Below are 22,398 nucleotides of genomic sequence, written 5' to 3' on the forward strand. Positions count from 1 at the left end.
CTCACTGTTATCTTGCACAGTGGATATGTCACAAGTGAGAGTTTACATGTGTAGGTTTACTAAAACAAAGGGAATACACTTATATCATGGCGTGAAGTGCCGATGTAAAAACAACATACTTTGTTCAAAGAGTTAACTGATAATACGTTGATTGATTGATCTTTGTTATCTACCCCTTAATGGATTTTTTAGGAACCGTGGACGTTGTCACGTGGGCCTTTGAGACTTGACACCTATGTAAAACACCTGAAATAATCCAAGTGATCAGTTGAGAAACGAACACGGGTTATAATATCCCGAAACGATAAACATCTTTTAAAATATTTGATTGTTACAGAGACACGTGACATGGAATAAGTTTCATTGTACAGCTGCAGACGAGTGGGATATTGTTCCTTTGTGTGGATATTCACGGATACATTCCTCGAACAAGGAAGCTGCCTAAAATTTATACACATAAATTTGGTAGGTTGTAATTATGATATATGCATTTTGTTTTCCTTCATTTGAACCGATTCGTTCTTATTTCTCTACGTCTTGGTTGGGAAATTCTTCAATGCGAGATAGACGTTGTTTTCACAGGTCTTTTCCTTTGTAAGCGTGTATATATTACCGTCAATTTGTAAAATGTGATTCTCTCAGGCAATTTATAAAATGTGTAACTATTTCAGTCATTTTGACTTAAAACTCTGTCCAGATTGATTAAGACGATCAAAAGGGCCTACAAACATCACAACAGATTATTATGTAGGATTAGAAGCCAAACAACATAGAAATGTACTTTTCAATTAATATTTTCAGTCTCTTGGTGATGACATTAAACATCAAAATGTTTGGAATTCGTTATCATTATAATACAGATGGAAATGTTTTTCAGTCTCTTTGTAAAATAACTGAATATTTAGATGTTTAATAAATTTGTTACACATTTGACAGTAAAAAAATATACACACTATAAAAAAGCAATGCTCAGGTGAAATATTTACTTTGTGTTGCAAGTCAAAATAGTGTAAACGAAAATCGCAAAATTACCAAGCAAGTGACTTACGAAACTTCGTCACCATTACCGATGCTACCCACAAAGATACCTACATTACCTTATTATCTCGAAAACTGTATTTCATTTTGTTGATCAATGTGACCATACGCCCTTATTGCTACCCATAAAAGTGACTAATGCGCTTACGAATGGCGCAGCAGAGGTCGCCAACTAGTCTAGATTTCTGCTATACATCCGGGTACTCACTGGGGAAAAACAATAACAAAGGCAACAACCAGTCCCGGGGAATTGCGTTAGATCAGTGCCCCTTTAAGCTAACGTGAACGATAAATCCGGCATATGTTAATCTTCTACTCATTACACCAAACTGTTGACCATGACCACTTGCTTTTGTTAACATATTTAGTTTATCATCATGTATTGTTTTATATAATGCCTTCATCAATATAACTTGTACTGGAGAGGTATTAACATGCCTTCTTGGCTTGTTAACCGATCCAGATTCATTGAATAAAAATATGTTTAAATCAAATACGCAGGTTTTCTGAATGGAGATATAAGGGAATCCATAGGTAATCTGTCGATTTGTTTGTAGACAAGTGGCATACAATCAACAAATGTATTACAAAATTAACTAAGTTTACAAATCAATACAAATTACTGCACACCAATTACAATGGCAGAACACAATAGAGTGGCAGAACACAATAGAGCGGTAGTGCAATATGATGGCAGTGGTCAGTATCAAATACAATATTACAGCAAAAAAGTCAGTGATAATAATCACCCAGTGGCAACAGTGGTCAAGCTTCCAAGATGGGCTAGGCAGGGAATCAGGGATAATGAACGATCCTCACATGAAAGCTGGTTCTGATGTGATGAAATGCGTGAGAGATATACATAAAGACACTATTGTCCTCTTGTATACAGCCCAACTAGCTACTAGAAAGTTCTACACAGTGCCCTCACCAGTCTAGCAGCACTAGAGGTGAGGTGAAATTGGGTTTAACGCCGCGTCCAAGATTATTGCAATTGTACAGTGACGTGAACGTGTGGGTGTGTGGATGGGATGGCGTGGGGTGGGGTGGGGGGGTGGATGCTTGTACTAGTCTAGACTGTTGCCGATTTATAATGCTAAGCCCACTGAGATACCATGCCGCAGTTTAATATGAATACGCCACTCAGATCCAGTATACTAACTCCAAGCCGACCAGTCTAAATTGCCAAGCTCCTCTTAATGCAGAGCGCCAGACAGGTTAACAAGTACCATCTTTTATCGTCTTTTGCATGACGCTTCCGGGCATCGAACCCCGGACCTTCCGCTCTCTGGACGGACGCTCTACCACTAGACCACGGAGACTGTCAGCGACACTAGAACATTAGAGAAGTTTCGACTATGCTGACAACCACAACCACGTTGGCGCAGACAACCTTGATCCCAGTTCTCCTGCAAGCATACCACCTGTCTTCAGCACCAAACCCTGTGGTGACTGGACACAGTTATTTGTGTACCAATCAGATACCTCATGCTGACAGGGTAGGGTGGTGGCCGGTTCAAAGCGACACGGACAACCCTGTCTGTTGTCTAATAAATGCTGGGCGATGCCTTTGATCTTGCCCCCAACCATACACCTAATTGAAGTAAACGATTATCAGGATGGCCTGGAAATAAGATTCTTTCTTGTTGCATACCAAATCACCAGTTCATCTGTCATGAGTTTTTGTTGCCCAGTGTATCCACAATTAATTAGAATGTTCATGTCTACAAAAGTATATACAAGCTGGATACTTGCCAACAGCAAATAATTATTTGCTTAATTGCATCAGTGTGCTTTATCAACACATGTATAATGCTTAATTTAATATATTTAAGTTACATGGCAGCAGGCTTGATTATTTACAATTTACAATTTGACTTTGCCAAGTGCCTTAAAGTGAGTTTATTTTTAAAAATGTCAAAAGCGATCGACCCTACCATATATAGCTGAGAGCTATCTCTCAGACGGTTATGGGTGATGATGTATTTGATAATATTACTGGGGAATGTTGAAATAAGTATTTACTCCTGCTAGTTACTGACATTTACTCCTGCGTTCTAACTGTCAATCGTCTCACCAGGACCATAACTTTTGTTATATATCGGCTCCCTGTCCCTATGTATTAAGTTGATCATCGGTAACTGCGACCCAAATTTATCAGCTTATTCATCTATTGTTGCAAACTTGACTGATTTGTTTACACAATAAAAAATCTCATTGATCATGAGCTACTGAGGCAGTCAAGCATCTGTATAAGAAATATTTAAGCAGCCATGTTACATATAGTCCAACAAGCTGGCAATTATTTTGTCGCAGTATAACTGAAACAATGCTGGTGTGACGTGACATTTAAACTTGCAGACAATATAGTTTTCACGAAAGTGTAGGACACTTTTATTAAAGATTTTTTTACAATTGATAAACTATAATAATATGAATATTAAAACTCATCATCACTTGTCAAGTTCACTAAAATGTCAACAGTTGGAAGTTGTCACAGGTAAACATAGATTCTAACCAATTTGGATCGTCTTTGACACAGAAGTTTATCCATGTGGAGATCACTCCCAACAGTTGTGGTGTTAGAGCCTAACTTACTTACTACTGGAGATTTAACGTGCGCTTTCCGCCATGCGTATTTCGCATACTGGCCCGCCAGGCCATTTAGTGCCAAGGAGGCTGTGTCCGAAAGGCGAGGCAACCTGGGGGTGCGTTAGGGTTGCTTATTTTAAATTTTGAGAAGTTTGGAATTTGGAAACTTGGGGATCTAAGGGAGGGTGTGGATGTGTGGTTTTTGGATTTGTGTTTTATTAGTTTTGATAAGAGGTAGTTTAATTTTTGTAGGTGATTATATGCGTCCGAGTAGTTCAGTTTTAATAAGGAGTATGCCTAATGCTTTGAAGGTTTGTGTATCGTTTAGCGGATTTAGAAGTGTTGCTACTGTTAGTTGAGTGTTGCAGTCTAGTTTGGTTTGGAGTGTTGTTCTGTGTTGTTTGTAGTGTGTGCAGTGTAGTAGTACATGTTCTGGTGTTTCTAGTGGGCTGCAGTGTGGGCATTTACCTGTTTTGTGTGTCTGTTTTTATGTAGATATGAGTTAAAGTTTTAGGTGACCTGCTTGTAGTTTGATTATTGCCCTGTCAATATGTGTGGATTTATGATGATTCTTTACTTTTTGAGTGGCTTTTGGAGCAAATGTTGCAGTTTGCAGTTTGAGTTTTGGTAGTTATTTTGCCACTTTTGGAAAAAAATTCCCCACAGTGATGCTCTATTTTGTTTTTGGACATTGGTAAGTTAAGGCTTACTCCTGGTAGGTTTGTGGCTGCATTGGCTGCTTTGTCAGCGTGATCGTTTCCGAACACTCCAATGTAGGCAGGGATCCATAAGAATTCTATTTGCTTGCCTAGTTTTCTGAGTTGGTTGGAGCTTTTAAGTATTTGGTGTACATGTATTAATTTAGGGTGATTTTTTTTGTGTGTGTGTTTTTGCTTTCAATAGCTTAACCAGTCATTTAAAGTGAGGTTGTTTTTTTTTTTGGTTTTTTAATTTGGGGGTTGTGTAAGGCCTATCAAACAATTTGTGTAAGGCTGTAGCCATCCCTATTAGTATGGCTGTGAAGATTGATTGGTTGTTTGGGAGCCTATAGGATTTAGTTTCTTTTGAGGGGTGGGAAATGTGGATGCCGAATCCTGTGTGTTTTGAGCCTGGGTCAGAGGACCTGTCTGTGTAAATGTGGCACCAATTTGGACATTTTTCATGTCAATATCCTAGTGTTGTGGTTTTGGTGGTGTTTGGATCAGTATTTAATTTGGAGGAGAGTGTTGTGTCTATTTTGGGGGTTTGAAGTTTAGATGTGATGATGTTGTTTGGTTTTGTGTTTTGTTTTAAGTTGTTTAGGTTGTGTAGGTTTAAGTTATCTAGTATGCCTTGTGATATTGGGGTTAACAGTGAGTTTTTGCGAGCAAGTGCTTGATTTCTTAGACTTATGTTATTTCTGGGATTAGCCTTGTATATTATATACTACTGTCTGCTAGCCACATTGGCCAGACTGGACCCTTGTGGAATGTTTCGAGTCAGGCCATACATTGTATACGTCCAGCAACTGAACACTAATTAAGACGGGCCAAACTTGTGCTTATGGTCTGGTGAACACAGGTCAGTGGCCTCTTATTGACTCCAGATTCACATCTCACTGTTTTATTTTATTTCACTATTCTTTTGATCTATTTGTCAACTTCAACTGAACATGGTCCCATGGCACATGCGTGTTCAATGGGTGTTCAACCCATGTGCAACCCATGTGCAACCCATTAAGCACCCGTGTCACATGTTAGTTACATGAGTTCTCAATGTGTGTAAGGGGAATAAACTTCTAGGCAGAAGTGTATTCAAAATTGTCAACATATTTTCTCCAAGTTTCATTCAAAAATTAATAACCTTAACACAAGCTGCCAACTCCCTCAGGCAGAAAGTATAGGTGGACATCCCCCAAGTTAAGACATGAAAGTTCAGGTTAAAGTCGTTTGCATATGACACTTCTCAGGTATGGAATAGTCTGCTGAATGAACTCTGAAAACAGGATCATACAAAGATTTCTGCAGTCTGCTCCAGAACTGGAGGGGCCCCAAATGCAACAGCTCAATTTGCAAAAACAGTGATTGAATTCCTCTTTTAGCTCCACTGCTATGTTATGTAATTCTTATTCACTCTATCTTATTTTTGCAAATATTCCATAGTCATGTTTTAATGTTTGTCAGAAAAATACTTCTGAAGAGCTAATGTTGTATTTTTTGCTCCATGCAGTTACCGTCCTCACTGGTCCTGGTATGATCGTGGTACATGTCCTATCACTTGGCTACCAGCCAAATGGTACACATGACCCTGTTTCAAAGGCAAATTATATCCTGCCAAAGTACACAGATTATCCCTATTGCATGCATGCCAGCATGGTGCCAACAAATGCCACTGCACATCTGAACACATCCATGTCTTCTAGTTCGTAATCTATTTCCTTCTGTATTGTTTCTTTTTTTCAGATGAATGGGCGCCTTATTCTCGGTGCAGATTCCAAACTGGTCCATAAAACACTGGAAATTATTCAAGGGGAAATAATTTTGACTGTTGCACGTTCAAAATCTGAAGTCAACGATAAATCTGTTGTGAGTTTCATTCAAATTTGTCTTTTAGCCAATCTTAGATGATATGTCATGCTAAGTTGTTTGTATTCTAGATTGTGATAGTTCTGACAAAGAAAATAATATGCCTCTGATTTGATATTTTGGTGAGATTGTGAAATTTGTGCCTTTGAAAGACAACATATTAGTTTGTATCTGGTTGAAGTTTTACATGTACCTACTCTTTCTTATATCTCTTACTGGGTATGATGATTTTCATTGGAAAATTGTTTAGCATTAGAAATAACCTGTAAGGGGCACGCCAGACTTGGCCTCTTTAAGCAATTTTAGAGTCCTGTTGGGAGTGACCTTAGTCAAACTTGCAACATACTTGACACACGTTCATATTTTTACTCATGAACCATCTGAATTTTGTAAATTCCATTTTGTCTAACCCAACATGTAAGGATGTAACCTGGGCGTCACATATATTCTTTCTATAGCTACCTTTGATGTATTCCTGATATTTTTTGAAACCGTAGTTGTAAAACTCGTTGGCTATTGAAGAGCGGATTCAGCTTGTTGGAAAAGGGATGAACTTAACATATAACATGCTAGAAAAATCCAAATATGTATTTAAACTATTTGCATTTGGTAGTTGTATTATTCTCATATCAACAAATGATTTAGTAACATGTTTTGACAAGGTGGCCAAGCACAAACTAACCTTCTTTACATTTAGTGATTGTTGTCATAACTGCTTGATCAACTTGTGTAAACAAACTGACCACACTTGTCATGTGAGCATTGGACACTTGCATGTTTCACATTATTTTCATGCTCACATGACTTTCAACATTTACAGTAAATCTTTAGCGTATACTTCAAATAACGGTTTTCTCAACAATATGTCTATGACAAATGTCTGAGACTTCATACCTGATATGCCTCCAAAGTACCGCTGGGGAATTTGTCTGATACATGATTGGATGACACCTCAATCATCTATCCAAGGAAGAGTTTTAAAAGCTTTCTGAGACTGGGGAAACAAAACCTAAAACATCTAGGAAAATTACTAGATCATTAACTAAAAAGGCTACCATTGAACTACTGCTATCAAGAATGGGATGAAGGAGGATAAATGTCTCTTTCTGGGAAGCATTACCCCACTGAGAGATGCCGTCTTCGCTTCTGAGGAGAGATCCCTTCCACAGACATGCGCCCAGGCCTGTCAGAAAGGGTGGCTCCTCTAGATTTGAAAGAGGTTTCAGAGCCCCATCTTATCCCACACGTCCCCTTTAACCATCACAAGTCTCACAGATTACTGGTTTACCAGATGTCATGAATAAAACTGTGCACCATGTGCGACAACACCAGACATTCCTCTCTGAGCTGTTAGCAACACAACTATATTCCTCCAAATCCTGTTGACCTGATTCATCTCATGGACATTGATTGCAGATGACCAATATTCAACATCTTGTCAGGGGCCAGGCTAACTGCAGCAAACATGGTCATGTAGAAACTTCTTGTCAAGGGAACTATCTGCACATAAACCGGAAGTTGATGGTTTTGGCAGGTGCAAGAGATCTAGATGCAGTGTGTCCCATAACTTGGTTATCCAAGTAAAGATCTTGGGATGTAAGCAAGGCCGTAGTTAACTTTTTTTGACAGGGGGTTCAAATATTTGTACAAGTATCACTTTTCTCCAACTTGTATTTTCATGATTCAAATAAAACTGTTTTCTATAAAAAAAAGTCCAGGGGGCAACTGCCCTCCCTGCTCCCCGGCTGGCTACGGCACTGGTTAGGTCCATTCGGTTGCCACCATTCTCCCCTGACGTTAAAGGCTGTCAGCAAGGATGTTCAGCTTTCTGGGAATATGTCTCGCTTCCATCCGGCAACTGATGGAGTCTGCCAAGGCAAACAATCGTGTAGTCTCCATCATCAGAGAACTGTATCTGGTTGTTCCTTGATATGGTGTTGTCCGTTGCTATGAGGATGGACGATTGGAAGAGATGTATCTTCCATGCCAGGATGGCGTAATAAATTACCTTTATTTCCCTGCAGGTGATGTGTAGGATCCTCTCTCCGTGTTCCAAGATCCTTGTGCCATGAGATTGTCCATATAGACTCCCCATCCCAAATCTGACAAATCTATAAATAGATGGTGTTCGGGCGTAGGAGAAGTCAAAAGAATGTCGCTCATCACGTAATCTCTGTGAGTCCACCAATGAGTCTTGAACCCTAAAGTGTGGAACATAGTGAGTTGATCCATATCTGTAGAGGACATAACATCAACCTTTCTCTGAAGGTCATATCCTGTAGAGACTTTAGGTTGCCTAGAAGAGTCATCCACCACCTTAGAGACCTGCTGGGTTGAATTGATAGGGATTGAATCATCGTATTAGTCTTGACAAATTGATCCTCTGGTGGACATAAATATCCCTTGTGGAGTTGGAAACGCACTCCGATGTATATGATGCCTTGAACCTGAGTGGTCTCTGACTTCGAGGGATTAACTAGGAGGCCTAGGTAGGTCATAAGCTGAAGCAGAAATAGCATGTTCTGTTGTAACTGAGCTTCTTTTTGGTCTTCTGCCAGGAAATCGTCCAGGAACCCAAGCATTCGTACTATCTGGAGGTGGGCAAACCTGATGACTTGCACTGTAATCCTGGTAAACAGCCAAGGGGCTATTGATTTTCCCAATGGTAAGACCTGGAACTCGATCCTTGATTGCAGGTCAAGGCTGATGATCCAATATCCTGTCCTCAAAGTTGACCGCAACTTCCGTACGGATTCCATCTGGAACTTTGGAGGAGGTACCAGGAATGAATTCTTGAGGATCTTTAAGTCTATTATCATCCTCATGTCCGGCAAATTCTTCTTTGGAACTAAGAATACTGGAGAATTAAAACCTTTGCTGACGGCCAGATCTGCTGCCACTAGCTTGACTCCTACTAGGCGAATCAGCAGCTGACTGCCTGAGATGCCAGGATGGGATGCCTCTTGAAATGCCATTTTGTATTCATGAGCCACGACGTCTAGGACCCAGGGGTTGGGCGTAACCTGCTTCCAATTTTCAGTGTGTGGCAGAGGACGCCCTCCTAATGGCGAAAAGGTGGCAAGGAAGTCAGAACCTGCATTCACCTCTGCCCCCGGACTTGTCTCGGCAATAGGCTCCTCGTTTCTTGTAGTCAGGCTGATGAAACGAATCCGGAGAAGACTGATGGTTGTCGTATCCCCGACTCGCCACTTCTTAGGTGGCTGTTTATATGACAAGTCTTTCTGATCCCAAGGAAGCTATCAGCACATTAAATGAGTCTGACACCACTAAGGTCTTCTACTCTCCATACATTGGAAATGAGCATGATTGTCAACATAAAAGTACTCAACAAGGACTATCTAGTACATCCTCCCAAGTTCCAAATGGAGTCATTCAGACTGGGAGATTGGATGATAAATCTAGACTAACATGAGGCCTATCTTCATGTTCCCATTCATCCAAGCTGTCTACCTTATTTCCTATTTGAAGCCAAAGGGCAGAAGCATATCAATTGCTCCATGGCTGTTTTCCCTGACCACTACCCAATCATCGAACAATAGTTATCATTGTTAATAATTCTAAGAATACTACCTCCATTACATCCTTTGCCATAAATCCTGTAATTTGGTTTCAGTCACACTAACTAGATTTTCAGATTTTCAACAGACGTCCTCTTTACTGTCATTTACACACAATTAGTTGTTCCCTAATAGCACTATAGCAACCCAAGCTATGACATGTGCAATGGCGGGAAACCTCACTTCTTTCCAACATCTAACCACTTGAGGGAGATGAATTCGGGAGGTGGGTGGGAGTACTTCTGATGTAATAGAGGTAGTATTCTTAGAATTATTAATAATGATAACTATTGTTTGATAATTGTTGCAAATCCTCTACCCCTACTACATCCTTTGCCAGAATATATCAGAGGGACCCGGTGGGATCTGCCTCCAGTAACTCCCTGTGTAATTGACAGTAATCCTCTTCTGGAAACTATTTGATTACTGATTCTAATCCTTACCCGTGATAATTTCCTCTGAAATTTCTGTTGAGACTTGAAAATCAGAATGCATCAAGAATCAGTCAAATATGTGATAACTTCACTAGAATTACGGTTATATTTGCTGATCTTGTTAGTAATAATGACGCCATTTCTGGTCTATTTCTACCAAATGACGTCATTTCCTGTTAAAATGGATTTGTGACACTATTTCCGGTCACTTCCGGTTTGTCATTTCCCTTTTATTGGATAATGACATCTCTTATGGTCTATTTCTACCAAAAGACATAATTTCCTGATTAGATGGACGTTGTACTGCTATTTCCTATGCTGACATCACTTCCGGTGCTGACGTCACTTCTGGTTTCTATCAGGGGCACGGGTGGCCCAGTCGTTTAAGGCGCCGCGATTTGCTGTACAGAGTTGCGTCCCTTGGGTGCCAGAAACCTATGATTGTGGGTTCAAATCCCGGTTCGCCCCAATTATGTTTCTAGGTTTGTCAGCACCATACCCGTGCTCGTGGGTTTCACCGAAGTGGTAAACGTCTAAGACCTGCATCACTTTGGGCTTTCCTCCCACATTAAGCTGACATGCCGTGATATAACTGGAATAATGTTAAAAGCGGCGTTAAACCCAACTCACTCACTCACTCTGGTTTCTATCTCTTCCGGCTTTGATGTCACTTCTGGTCATCTGCACCTAGGTAGAGGATTCACAAGAACTATTGAGTTTACTCATCTAATGCTTGTAAGACAGCACGGCTACATCAGCAACTTGCTACTGGCCGATCTGGACCAGTCACAGACCAAGCAGAACTTAGTCTTCTTCTCACAACTACTCTTGTATCTGGGCATTCTGGTTCACACCAACAAGTCAGAGATAGTACCCATTCAAGACAGCGTCTATATAGGGGCAAGATTTCAACTACAAAAGATGATGGGAGAACAAGAGTAATTATTCCAAGTGTACTTGACCATCAAACTGGTGGATGTCATGTCTGGGCATACTTATATCTCTCCAAGACCTACAGAGGGAGATGCAGTTTAGACAATAAAATGTTTATCCAAACATTATGACAAACAATTTTATGATATATTAAATTTTGCCCCCTGGACGAGGCCCCCAATTTCTGTTCCGTGCCGACTTCCAAATTGAAACAAAAATTTAACCAAGAAATCTGTACATGAAAAAATTCAGTGTGAAACCAACAAACAACAAATGGAATACAACTAACAACTGTATTATAAAATGAACTAGGTTTACAAGTGAATCCAATTCAAATTACTGCACAGTAATTACAATGGCAGTAAACAACAGATTGGCAGTACAAGTACAATGGCATTATAAGAGCAGAAGAAATAATATTCACCTTGCAGTAACACTGGTTAAGCTTCCAAGATAGGCCTTAGCTGGATATCCAGGGTGAAATGTGATCTTCACACAAAATCTTGTCTTGATGAATTGTGAGATGAAAGGTGAGGTGAGAGAGGCACACACTCGTCCCCGTATATAGTCTAACTAGCTTCCAGAACTTTCTACACAATGCTCTGTCAGTCAATGCTGTTATAGACATCTCCAGAAATTTCTAGATTACACCTGATGACACTAGCATCTAAATATTGTAACTTCCCAACAACTGCTTACATTAAATAGTACTACATTCCTGACAATTAACCATTTTGAAAACATAATGCTATGAGCTTCTTCTGAATCTCATCAAACAATGTAATACAGTTATAACATTGTTTGACAATAAATTAGACTGCTATATAACAGTATAAAAAACACTTGTGTGTACAACTATTTGAGTATTTTTGAATGGAATTTGACAAAGCTTAGTATGCATGGGGTCACTGAATTCTTTAAAAGAAATGGACTATTTGAATATAATTCATGATTATGCCTTACATTTTTATATCATAAATAATACATCATCACTTTCTTCTATTCTTACCATGTGGCAAGGTCATATCAAATGTTACGGTCAGTGACATTGTAAAACATCTTGCAAACACTATAATTCAGATTGTATATTTCCAGTATGCTACAGGAGGTTTTCTTTTGTAACACTGCACGTCACTTAATACCTTTTCTGGCAACATTTTTGGTAAGGTAGCTTGAGGCTTAGGACTTCCTTTTCTTAAAGTTTTACTGCATTAAGCCTATGTTTTCCCAAACTGGAAGTGATGCCATTGCCAGTCTAATTAAATCATCACCTGACTGGTGACATGTTGCATGAAGATCTGAGGAAAACTCTGTCACAGTTACATCAGGTGAATCATGAGCGAATTTGGCCACCCAATCTAAAAATGAAGGATTCATGGTATCTTGAGCCAATCTGATGTCAGTTTTCTATAGATAATCGGCTTCATTTCTTTACTAACTCAATTTGGAAATTTCGATCTTAACGCAAATATACTCTTGATGGTACAACCGTTTGGTTGGAGATGCCATGGAGTTCACCAAATGATATGATGTATAAACTATCCAGAAATCTTCAATGCCTCAATGCTTCGCTCACTCTTACTGAGAATTTAGATGCCTCCACAAGATTAGAATGTTACTTGACATGATCTCAAATTGACGAGTCCTCAGATCTTCACAGAGGCAGGTGTCACATCAGAGTAAAGAATGATAATATAGAAAATTAATAACCAGCTAGTAACTTTATTTGTAAGGTATCTTGAGACATGAGACTTACTGTTACAAATTGTTTTTCATTGGATATGTGTTAGACCAAACTCGAAAAACCTGAAACTAAACGTGATGTTTTAGAACCGAACATGCTCTTAATTTTGTTATTAGGGTCGTTAGAGGCATGGGACTTTCTGTTTAAAAGTAGTTATACATGCATCGGTTATTGTGAGTTTAGCTGTCACCTGATATAATAAAATTATAATGGATCATGAAATATGTTTTTGATGGGAAAGTTTTGGGACATTCAAGAAAAGATGGACTTGGGCTGCTTCAACTTTTGCATGTCATGCAAAGACCTCCTACTCTAAGATGGGTTAAGTCTGTATGAAGTCAAGACACAACGCTGAGAAGTCTCATTCAGTTGTTGCATTGGTAACAAGCAATGTTCTTCTTTTGCAGAAAATGGACCAAATGATAAAGGAAATTGATTTCCTCCGTGCCCAGATTGCACAACGGGATACATGCATTAGGGACATGCATTCTCTGTGCCCATGGCAGCAAGAAGTGTCTACTATTACTAACAGGTTGAAGAATGATGATATTCCCAATGAAGAGGTGGAAATAAGTGATGATGAGTTCATTGTATAAGAAAAAGTGTCACAACAGACCTGAGTTCCAACAAGACTTTTATTTGCACTTGTACTTGTTGACAGAAAGTTAGAGATCACCCATCTGTTTTAGTGTGATGAAAGTTTATATACAATCTCTGTGGTGTGGTCTGGACGTGATAAGATAGGGTCAAGACGCAAGCCTCAAGAATATTTGGTTCCATTCATGAGAAACAAGCATAATTCAAACAGTGTCAGAGTTATGCCTATATGTCAAAGTCAGTTTTAAGGACAATCACTCCTAAAACTACTTGAAAACAGTTTCATTTCTAAAGAAATGGCAGTATAATGTACATAAATGTTTTTACATGTGACTAGTGATAATTAAAGGTCCAGGTCACCCCTTTTGAAATAAGCATCCAAACCCCTGGTAACTATGCTTGATTCTTTTTAATAGGAAAATAGACATGATGTGCATGATCACTAAAGTGTGACCAAGGCCATGGGTTGGCAGCTAAAGTCTGTTTGACTCCAAATGAGAACGATGAATTACAAAATAACTCGAAATCCAGAAAAGTGTATGAAACATCAATACGGTACTTGACCATGAATACCCTGTACCCAACAAAATCTGAATTTTGTTTATTTTAAGACCCATGACGGATGAAGTTCTTTAAGAAACTATCATGTAATTTTGTATAAAAATGTGTACATGACACGTAGGGGGGACAAACCGTGGAAGGCACAGCGCAAGCACGCATGCACTGCACGTTCTGTGGTAGGGGAAATGACAGAGCGTTAGAGGGTCCGTCTCATGATAATTTCAGTCGCAATCTGACTCGCTCATGCCATAGATCTCCTCGTCGGAACTGCTGGTGACTGAACCGACTGCCACTATTATAGGTTGGACTGTTGCTGGCCGTAGTCCATCTCGTGACCAATAACGTGGCTCTATCTCGTCAACGACTGTGGCCACACAACGCCTCCATGTTCTACTGTTACCCGACCAAGGGATTCCTTTACGAGTTGTTCAACGTCTCGTAATTTGAACGTTGTGTTCGATCGTCCAACGTCACCCTTGACGATGCCCCATACCAACTCGATTGGATTCAGGTCGCAGTGATAAGAGGGCAGTGTAAGACAGCGTGACCCTGACCCTTGATGTAACTGTCAACTTTATACACGGGGTCAGGTTTCATAGTTTTGATGATTTCATAGAGCTGTGGTTTCGTCGCTCGAGAAGGAAAGGTAATGTTCCTCCATTGCAGCCAAGTAACCATGTCTCCTTTACGGTTATTAGAGGTTGGAGTCTTGCTTTCTGGATCCTGCACACTATGATATGGTGCATTGTCCATGACAATGAGAGACTTGGTAGGCAAAGCAGGGACTTATTTATCTTTCACCCACTCCAGAAATACATTGCCGTTCATTTCTGTGTGGTAGTCCCTGTTGTCTTTGGCCTTGGCTCTAAAGATGAGGTCACAGTCTGGGAGAAAACCCTGACTAGCAGAACCAGCATGGAGAACTATGAGTCTTTCACCCTTTCCCATTGGTAACTTTCTACCAGACTCCTTACAGTCACCACTGGGTACCCACTGACTCCTGGCTGTGTGTGACGCATTTACCCATGTCTCATCTAAGAAGACGGGCTCATATCCTTCTTCACATTTCTGCTTGATTGTACGAAGGTAGTGATTTCGGAAACGAACAATGTCAGACCGTTCACACAACACAGCCCTATTTTCTCCAGTTATCTTTTTATCCCCCGCCACGAAGTGGAAGGGGGATATAGGAATGGGTGCCGTCCGGCCGTCCTTCCGTCCTGCCATCCGTCACATTTCGTTTCCGTAGCAGATCTTGAAAACCGTACCATATTTCTTCACCAAACTTTGCACATAGATAGATCTAGTGGTGAACTGGTGCCTTTTGATAGTTTGGGATTTAAAAAAAAGTTATTTTTGGAGTTTCCATGGCATGACTTTGATGTAGACTGAAAATGGCTCTAGTCATCGTTTCCGGAGCAGATCTTGAAAACCGTACCATAATTCTTCACCAAACTTGGCACATAGATAGATCTAATGGTGAACTGGTGCCTTTTGATAGTTTGGGATTTAAAAAAAAGTTATTTTTGGAGTTTCCATGGCACCGATTTTGATTTAGACTGAAAATGGCAGTAGTCTTCGTTTCCGGAGCAGATCTTGAAAACCATACAATATTTCTTCACCAAACTTGGCACATAGATAGATCTAGTGGTGAACTGGTGCCTTTTGATAGTTTGGGATTTTTAAAAAAGTTATTTTTTGAGTTTCCATTGCACCGGCTTTGATTTAGACTGAAAATGGCGGTAGTCCTCGTTTCCGGAGCAGATCTTGAAAACCGTACCATATTTCTTCACCAAACTTGGCACAAAGATAGATCTAGTGGTGAACTGGTGCCTTTTGATAGTTTGGGATTTAAAAAAAAGTTATTTTATGAGTTTCCATGGCAACGACTTTGATTTAGACTGAAAATGGCAGTAGTCCTTGTTTCCGGAGCAGATCTTGAAAACCGTACCATATTTCTTCACCAAACTTGGCACATAGATAGATCTAGTGGTAAACTGGTGCCTTTTGATAGTTTGGGATTTTAAAAAAAGTTATTTTTCGAGTTTCCATGGCAACAACTTTGATTAAGACTGAAAATGGCAGTAGTCCTCGTTTCCGGAGCAGATCGTGAAAACCGTACCATATTTCTACGTCTACTTGGCACATAGAAAGGTCTAGTGGTGAACTGGTGCCTTTTGATAGTTTGGGATTTGTAAAAAAATTATTTTTCGAGTTTCCATGGCAACGACTTTGATTTAGACTGAAAATGGCAGTAGTCCTCGTTTCCGGAGCAGAACTGGAAAACTGTACCATTTTTCTTCACCAAACTTGGCACATAGATAGATCTAATGGTGAACTGGTGCCTTTTGATAGTTTGGGATTTAAATTGTTTTTTATTTTTCGAGTTTCCATGGCAACAACTTTGATTAAGACTGAAAATGGCAGTAGTCCTCGTTTCCGGAGCAGAACTGGAAAACCGTACCATTTTTCTTCACCAAACTTGGCACATAGATAGATCTAATGGTGAACTGGTGCCTTTTGATAGTTTGGGATTTAAAAAAAAGTTATTTTTGGAGTTTCCATGGCACCGATTTTGATTTAGACTGAAAATGGCAGTAGTCTTCGTTTCCGGAGCAGATCTTGAAAACCATACAATATTTCTTCACCAAACTTGGCACATAGATAGATCTAGTGGTGAACTGGTGCCTTTTGATAGTTTGGGATTTAAAAAAAAATTATTTTATGAGTTTCCATGGCAACGACTTTGATTTAGACTGAAAATGGCAGTAGTCCTCGTTTCCGGAGCAGATCTTGAAAACCGTACCATATTTCTTCACCAAACTTGGCACATAGATAGATCTAGTGGTGAACTGGTGCCTTTTGATAGTTTGGGATTTAAATTGTTTTTTATTTTTCGAGTTTCCATGGCAACAACTTTGATTAAGACTGAAAATGGCAGTAGTCCTCGTTTCCGGAGCAGATCTTGAAAACCGTACCATATTTCTTCGTCATACTTGGCACATAGATAGGTCTAGTGGTGAACTGGTGCCTTTGGATAGTTTGGGATTTTTAAAAAAGTTATTTTTTGAGTTTCCATTGCACCGGCTTTGATTTAGACTGAAAATGGCGGTAGTCCTCGTTTCCGGAGCAGATCTTGAAAACCGTACCATATTTCTTCACCAAACTTGGCACAAAGATAGATCTAGTGGTGAACTGGTGCCTTTTGATAGTTTGGGATTTAAAAAAAAGTTATTTTATGAGTTTCCATGGCAACGACTTTGATTTAGACTGAAAATGGCAGTAGTCCTTGTTTCCGGAGCAGATCTTGAAAACCGTACCATATTTCTTCACCAAACTTGGCACATAGATAGATCTAGTGGTGAACTGGTGCCTTTTGATAGTTTGGGATTTTAAAAAAAGTTATTTTTCGAGTTTCCATGGCAACAACTTTGATTAAGACTGAAAATGGCAGTAGTCCTCGTTTCCGGAGCAGATCGTGAAAACCGTACCATATTTCTACGTCTACTTGGCACATAGAAAGGTCTAGTGGTGAACTGGTGCCTTTTGATAGTTTGGGATTTGTAAAAAAATTATTTTTCGAGTTTCCATGGCAACGACTTTGATTTAGACTGAAAATGGCAGTAGTCCTCGTTTCCGGAGCAGAACTGGAAAACCGTACCATTTTTCTTCACCATATTTTGCACATTGATAGGTCTAGTGGTGAACTGGTGCCTTTTGATAGTTTGGGATTTTAAAAAAAGTTATTTTTCGAGTTTCCATAGCACCGACTTTGATTAAGACTGAAAATGGCGGTAGTCCTCATTTCCGGAGCAGATCTTGAAAAACGCACTATATTTCTTTACAAAAAGGCCCAGTGAACATAGTTCTCAGGAGCTAATGCATTACACACACCCGACATGTCATATTGGCGGGGGATGTGAGTATTTCATGCTTGTTGTATTTGTAACCAAATGTATGCAACAGCTGCCATAGTTTGTACTTTGTAACACGTAAATCATGGTCAGTTTCAAGGTGTTTCTTCAAAATTCTTAGGGACAGGTACTTATTTTCTGAGTGCAGTTTAACAATTGCACGTCTGACTTGATCCCTCTGAAAACTGTCTAATTTATCAACCTTGCGTGGTTTTGACATGTTCCCTACCTCCTCGGCCTGACTATTTGTATCTCGTGGACTAACAACATTTTTAAGTTTCTGAGGGGACATACCAAGAGCTTTTTTGAAGCTTGTTTCAAGAATTTATTAATTGCATAAAAAGGCTTTGCTCTTTCTGCTTCACTTCTAAAGAAATCATACAAATTCAACATCAACTGTTTAACATCTGCTGAGTAGCGCATCTTGTCATTGAATGAACACGGTCACTGTGTAGCACGTGCAGACCGTGCTTGCGCTGTTCCTTCCACGGTTCGTCCCCCTACGTGTCATGTACACATTTCTATACAAAATTACATGATAGTTTCTTAAAGAACTTCATCCGTCATGGGTCTTAAAATAAACAAAATTCAGGTTTTGTTGGGTACAGGGTATTCATGGTCAAGTACCGTATTGATGTTTCATACACTTTTCTGGATTTCGAGTTATTTTGTAATTCATCGTTCTCATTTGGAGTCAAACGAACTGTAGTGTCAAATATTGTACTGAATTAAATACTACTTTGAGAAAACCCAACATGTATATCTGAACGTAAATATGTTATGAACAATTGTTCTGGTAGATCGATATACCAGGAGTACTGGTTCCTGTACAACAATGAACCCAGGATGAGGACTGTATTTCCTTCCCACGGTCAATTTCTGCATATTATGAATTTTTATTCCCCTGCACTATTTGATACCTAGGACTAATTTTATCCATAAAACTGTGTCTTCCTTGTAGGACTAATTCATTGCTCATATATACATGCAATTTGACATTATCTGGCAGCTCATAGCCATGACTGAAGATTAGGGACATTAGGCATATGAATACTAGTATCTTATAAGTGAGTGAGTTAAAATTTAACGTCGCATCGGCATTATTTCAGCCATATAGCGACGAGACCAAGCTAATATATACACAATTTAGTTATTTATGCAATGTCATATTTAAAAACAATTAGTATCTTATAAAGGAAGCTGGAGACATGATACGTTTTGTTTTATTGTTGTACTGCATCATGGGTTAATAGTGAGTGTGTATGGTTTTATGCCACTTTCAGCAATATTCCAGGAATATCACGGCGCGGGACACCAGAAATGGGCTTCACACATTGTACCCGGGTCCTTGGCATAACGAGCAAACACTTTAACCACTAGGCTACCTGACCGCCCCTCATGTGTTAATAAATTGTGCATATAAATGTTATCATATAAGATAGCAAGATGTTTGTTTGTTTGTTTGTTTGCACTTAGAAATATTCCAACTATATGACGGCGGTCTGTAATTAATCGAGTCTGGACAAGACAATCCAGTGATTGACACCATGAGCATCAATCCACGTTATTGGGATACGATGACATACATCAACCAAGTCAGTGACCCTGACCACCCGATCACATTAGTCGCCTCTTATGAAAAGCATAGTTGCCTTTTACAGCAAGCATGGGTTGCTGAAGACCAATTCTACACCGGATCTTCACGGGTCATAGCAAGATGTATTGCATAAGACTAGCTATATGGCTAGGATTATCTGAAACATGCCATGTCACCAGCTGTACTTCCATGTGTATTGTATTTTGAATCCCATCCAAATTGGGTGAGACCTGATGATATTAGACATTATTGTAGTGACAGTGAGATGTAACCAATCTAAGAGCATGAATGTAATGATTTGACAGTGAGAGGTAACCAATCTAAGAGTATGAGTGTTATGATGTGACAGTGAGCAGTAACCAGTCTAAGAGCATGAATGTCATGTGACAGTGAAAGGTAACCAATCTAAGAGTATGAGTGTTATGAGGTGACAGTGAGAGGTAACCAATCTAAGAGTATGAGTGTCATGATGTGACAGTGAGAGGTAACGTATCTTAGAGCATGAATGTTATGATGTGACAGTGAGAAGTAACCTATCTTAGAGCATGAATGTTATGATGTGACAGTGAGAAGTAACCAGTCTAAGAGTATGCATGTCATGTGACAGTGAGAGGTAACCAATCTAAGAGTATGAGTGTTATGATGTGACAGTGAGCAGTAACCAGTCTAAGAGTATGCATGTCATGTGACAGTGAGAGGTAACCAATCTAAGAGTATGAATATCATGTGACAGTGAGCAGTAACCAGTCTAAGAGTATGCATGTCATGTGACAGTGAGAGGTAACCAATCTAAGAGTATGAGTGTTATGATGTGACAGTGAGCAGTAACCAGTCTAAGAGCATGAATGTCATGTGACAGTGAGAAGTAACCAATCTAAGAGTATGAGTGTTATCATGTGACAGTGAGAGGTAACCAATCTTAGAGCATGAATAATATGATGTGACAGTGAGAAGTAGCCAATCTAAGAGTATGAATGTCATGTGACAGTGAAAGGTAACCAATCTAAGAGTATGAGTGTTATGATGTGAGCAGTAACCAGTCTAAGAGCATGAATGTCATGTGACAGTGAAAGGTAACCAATCTAAGAGTATGAGTGTTATGATGTGACAGTGAGAGGTAACCTATCTTAGAGCATGAATGTTATGATGTGACAGTGAAAGGTAACCTATCTTAGAGCATGAATGTTATGATGTGACAGTGAGAAGTAGCCAATCTAAGAGTATGAATGTCATGTGACAGTGAAAGGTAACCAATCTAAGAGTATGAGTGTTATGATGTGAGCAGTAACCAGTCTAAGAGCATGAATGTCATGTGACAGTGAAAGGTAACCAATCTAAGAGTATGAGTGTTATGATGTGACAGTGAGAGGTAACCAATCTAAGAGTATGAGTGTCATGATGTGACAGTGAGAGGTAACCTATCTTAGAGCATGAATGTTATGATGTGACAGTGAAAGGTAACCTATCTTAGAGTATGCATGTCATGTGACAGTGAGAGGTAACGTATCTTAGAGCATGAATGTTATGATGTGACAGTGAGAGGTAACCTATCTTAGAGTATGCATGTCATGTGACAGTGAGAGGTAACCAATCTAAGAGTATGAGTGTTATGATGTGACAGTGAGAAGTAGCCAATCTAAGAGCATGAATGTCATGTGACAGTGAGAGGTAACCAATCTAAGAGTATGAGTGTCATGATGTGACAGTGAGAAGTAGCCAATCTAAGAGTATGAGTGTCATGATGTGACAGTGAGAGGTAACCTATCTTAGAGCATGAATGTTATGATGTGACAGTGAGAAGTAGCCAAACTAAGAGTATGAGTGTCATGATGTGACAGTGAAAGGTAACCAATCTAAGAGCATGAATGTTATGATGTGACAGTGAGAAGTAGCCAAACTAAGAGCATGAATATCATGTGACAGTGAGCAGTAACCAGTCTAAGAGTATGCATGTCATGTGACAGTGAGAGGTAACCAATCTAAGAGTATGAGTGTTATGATGTGACAGTGAGCAGTAACCAGTCTAAGAGCATGAATGTCATGTGACAGTGAGAGGTAACCAATCTAAGAGTATGAGTGTTATGATGTGACAGTGAGAGGTAACCTATCTTAGAGCATGAATGTTATGATGTGACAGTGAGAAGTAGCCAATCTAAGAGTATGAGTGTCATGTGACAGTGAGAGGTAACCAATCTAAGAGCATGAATGTCATGTGACAGTGAGAGGTAACCAATCTAAGAGTATGAGTGTTATGATGTGACAGTGAGAAGTAGCCAATCTAAGAGCATGAATGTCATGTGACAGTGAGAGGTAACCAATCTAAGAGTATGAGTGTTATGATGTGACAGTGAGCAGTAACCAGTCTAAGAGCATGAATGTCATGTGACAGTGAGAGGTAACCAATCTAAGAGTATGAGTGTTATGATGTGACAGTGAGAGGTAACCTATCTTAGAGCATGAATGTTATGATGTGACAGTGAGAAGTAGCCAATCTAAGAGTATGAGTGTCATGTGACAGTGAGAGGTAACCAATCTAAGAGCATGAATGTCATGTGACAGTGAGAGGTAACCAATCTAAGAGTATGAGTGTTATGATGTGACAGTGAGAAGTAGCCAATCTAAGAGCATGAATGTCATGTGACAGTGAGAGGTAACCAGTCTAAGAGTATGAGTGTTATGATGTGACAGTGAGAAGTAGCCAATCTAAGAGTATGAGTGTTATGATGTGACAGTGAGAGGTAACCAGTCTAAGAGTATGAATGTCATGTGACAGTGAGAGGTAACCAATCTAAGAGTATGAGTGTTATGATGTGACAGTGAGAAGTAGCCAATCTAAGAGTATGAAT

At 39.5% G+C, this 22,398-nt stretch overlaps 1 protein-coding gene and 1 long non-coding RNA gene across 3 annotated transcripts in view; both read left to right on the forward strand.

Moving 5' to 3' along the window:
* Positions 1-13,989, forward strand: part of LOC124115101 — a 72,774-nt gene extending 58,785 nt beyond the window's left edge. For both annotated transcript variants that reach the window (XM_048381763.1, XM_048381764.1), the window contains 2 exons: positions 6,072-6,194; positions 13,291-13,989. In XM_048381763.1, the coding sequence (XP_048237720.1) occupies positions 6,072-6,194; positions 13,291-13,479 (312 nt within the window). In that variant the 3' untranslated portion in view covers positions 13,480-13,989. The remainder of the gene's footprint in view (positions 1-6,071; positions 6,195-13,290) is intronic.
* Positions 13,990-18,548: 4,559 nt separating this feature from the next.
* Positions 18,549-22,190, forward strand: LOC124115102. Its single transcript, XR_007218098.1, has 2 exons — positions 18,549-19,935; positions 19,980-22,190. It is a non-coding gene; the product is annotated as an uncharacterized LOC124115102 (long non-coding RNA).
* The last annotated feature ends 208 nt before the right edge of the window (positions 22,191-22,398 follow it).

The sequence above is a fragment of the Haliotis rufescens genome, unplaced genomic scaffold, assembly GCF_023055435.1.
Source record: "Haliotis rufescens isolate VD_foot unplaced genomic scaffold, xgHalRufe1.0.p SCAF_4, whole genome shotgun sequence".
NCBI classification, from domain to species: domain Eukaryota; kingdom Metazoa; phylum Mollusca; class Gastropoda; order Lepetellida; family Haliotidae; genus Haliotis; species Haliotis rufescens.